General features: G+C 38.5%; 1 protein-coding gene across 1 annotated transcript; it reads right to left on the bottom strand.

Moving 5' to 3' along the window:
* Window positions 1-345: 345 nt before the first annotated feature.
* LOC125849214 (protein ASPARTIC PROTEASE IN GUARD CELL 2-like) lies at window positions 346-1,912 on the bottom strand. Its single transcript, XM_049529255.1, has one exon. It carries the CDS (start codon window positions 1,863-1,865, stop codon window positions 432-434), a length of 1,434 nt encoding a protein of 477 aa, XP_049385212.1. The 5' UTR covers window positions 1,866-1,912; the 3' UTR covers window positions 346-431.
* Window positions 1,913-2,733: the final 821 nt, after the last annotated feature.

A 2,733-nucleotide genomic window follows, 5' to 3' on the forward strand; every position in this document is an offset into this window, starting at 1 on the left:
CGCCTAAATTACAACCCAAAATATAGCTCAAAGAAATGAGGATTGTTCAAACCTTATAAGGAGTTCACATATCTCATTAACTATAGACTTTTGCCGATCAAACACTGTATGACACAAATATAAGATTGGTTTGAATCAAAGCTACTTGATTCGATCGAATATGTAGCCAATATTCTAGGTCCACCCATAGTTTCAAGGATGTCTACAACTCTCTAGCCAAAGGAAGAAAACATGATTGATCTCTCTTTTCTCCATTTATTTAGACGTGTGATATTAAATAAGATAAATAGAGAAGCGCCGGTGCATATATCTTTGAGATCATAATCAATAGTCACATAATTACTAGTAATATTTATGGTTTATATACTTCATATCTTGCATGATGATATTATTGAAATTAATTTACTATAACTAAGCATATGCATGCATGGCTAGCAAATATTGGGGCCAAATCCCACAAAACCATTAGCTCCATCAATAGAAATTTGGATGCCTTCTTGCTGGATATTCCCTATTATGGAAAGTCTGGTTGGAGATGGAGCAAATGCAAAGCAGAATGTGCCCTTTCTATCCACTGGAATTAGGAAGTTCCTAGCTGGTAGGGTTAAGATGGGACCACCCATGAGGAAAAACGAAATGGTTGGTACTCGAACCGTTACAAACCCGTTAAGATCATAGCAGGTGTCGAATATTGACATGGCGGGTGCCCGTGGAAGGCTTGAGGTTTGGGCTGCAAAGGCATCGCGAAACGCCACATAGGCTTCCTGGGGAAGCCTGGTAACGGCTGTCCCTGTATCCATAACCACTCCTCCATCTCCTTCCTCAGTCAATCTAAATGCATCTTCAGGTATGGGTACACGCGCTCCTCCAACTCCAAGACCCGACATGCCGATGTAATAGAAACTCGGAGCCCGTGGGTTTCGGATGAGTGGTACCCATGCTGCACCGGCGGGTAATACTTCCCGCCCGAATTCAAGTGATCCAGTTGATCCAGTACTTCCCCGGCTAACCAAACAGTAACTAAAGGCTCCACCTGTTTGTCCACCGAGTTGTCCAACAAGTGACATGGAGCCACCTCCAAGACCCAACAAACCTGCAGCCCCAATAAACATACCGTGGTTACTATGGCCACATCCGATGGCCACGTCACGAATAACAGTGCGGCCAAAAGTAAGGGTCTCGAGGGCCATGGTCCCCTTGGTGTAGGAGCCATCACCATACATGACTTGGTATTTGCAGCGACCAGCATGACAGCCGGAGTTATCTATGCGGTCGCAAAGGGAGGAAGAACATGGTACACCAGAAAAAGAAGCGGAAAGGGAAGGGTCAAATACGGGGTCAGACTGATGGTAGCAATGGGTACAAGGCTGGCACTGAACCCAAACAATATCACTACCAGCATCAATAACCATGTATTGTTGTCTAACAGGACTACCAACACCAATCCTGGCAAAGTATTCTCCACTGCCCTGCTCCATACCGGAAATAACCTCACTCCCGAAGCCGCCGAATTCCTCCTCCTTAACCTCATCATAATTAGTAGTAGCAGTGAGTGTATGTACCCTTTTGAGGTCTCTTTTCATGCGAGCTTGAAAGCGGTGAGGATGATCAGTAAAGTGAGAAAAAGGCAATTTGTCTCTGTGAAGAAGCTTGAGCTTCCATCTGCTATTGTCATCATCCACAATATTAATATCATGTGTTTCAGGAGGTTGGATTAATGTTGATTCTTTAATGGCTTGGTTGACATCCAAGTGTTCATGGGTGGGAAATGGGATTGCATGCCCCGATGTGCTCTTGCTTTCATAACTAACACTTGCACTTATGAAAGTCATGATGGAGAGCAAAAATATTGAAGGGACAAACATTGCTCTCTTTTCTTTTCTCTTGGAAATTGTGACCAAAAGGATACTTAGGAAAGGGGAATTTATCTACTTTGCCTTTCCACATATGTACAACAAAAAGGTACCCCATTTTGGAATGACTCTCACCATCATTAGTAAATCTATCACTACTATTCTTTCTTCTCTTTCAAAAATAATAATAATCTAATTTAATTTACCATACAATTTAATTAAAGATATGTTAACGATTTTGCATCAAAAGAGAGATTTCAAGAAATGGCAGATCTATTCACTCTATCAATAATCGAGCCGGATCTGGTGTATCATAAGGGATTTTGTTAAAATATTCTTAATTTTATTGCCTTAAACATGTCACTTAAAATTAAAGTATATATTACCAAAAAAAATGAGTCATTTTTTAATAAATATTTTTTAAAAAAGAATGTCATTCTTTTTTAAACAAGGCTGTTTTTGGATTGATTCACCACCTCCATTTGCTCAAATTTTGTTTGTAAGAAATTTTTAAAATTTGACATTGTAAAATGGGAAAGGGTCAAAAAAGCTTTCAGTTGATAATTTACAGCTGAAATATACTTTAATTTCTACATTAATGTTTTGTTTGCGGGAAATTAAATATAATAATTTCTACATTTTTCTTGCAAAATTTAGTTGATAGATGAAGCAAACAACAATATTGTAAACAATTCAGCAGATGACAAAAATTAAAGGGAGACAGGATAAAAAGGTTGCACTACTCATATGAATTATTACCAGTATTAATTATAAACAATTATGACTCATAATTTTGTTTGACAATGTTCAAGTGTTTATCTAAAATTGTTAAATTAAGTCTTACGCCTAATCATACCCCAAAATGCATATAAATTATATT

This window comes from Solanum stenotomum, chromosome 12, assembly GCF_019186545.1.
Source record: "Solanum stenotomum isolate F172 chromosome 12, ASM1918654v1, whole genome shotgun sequence".
NCBI classification, from domain to species: Eukaryota; Viridiplantae; Streptophyta; class Magnoliopsida; order Solanales; family Solanaceae; genus Solanum; species Solanum stenotomum.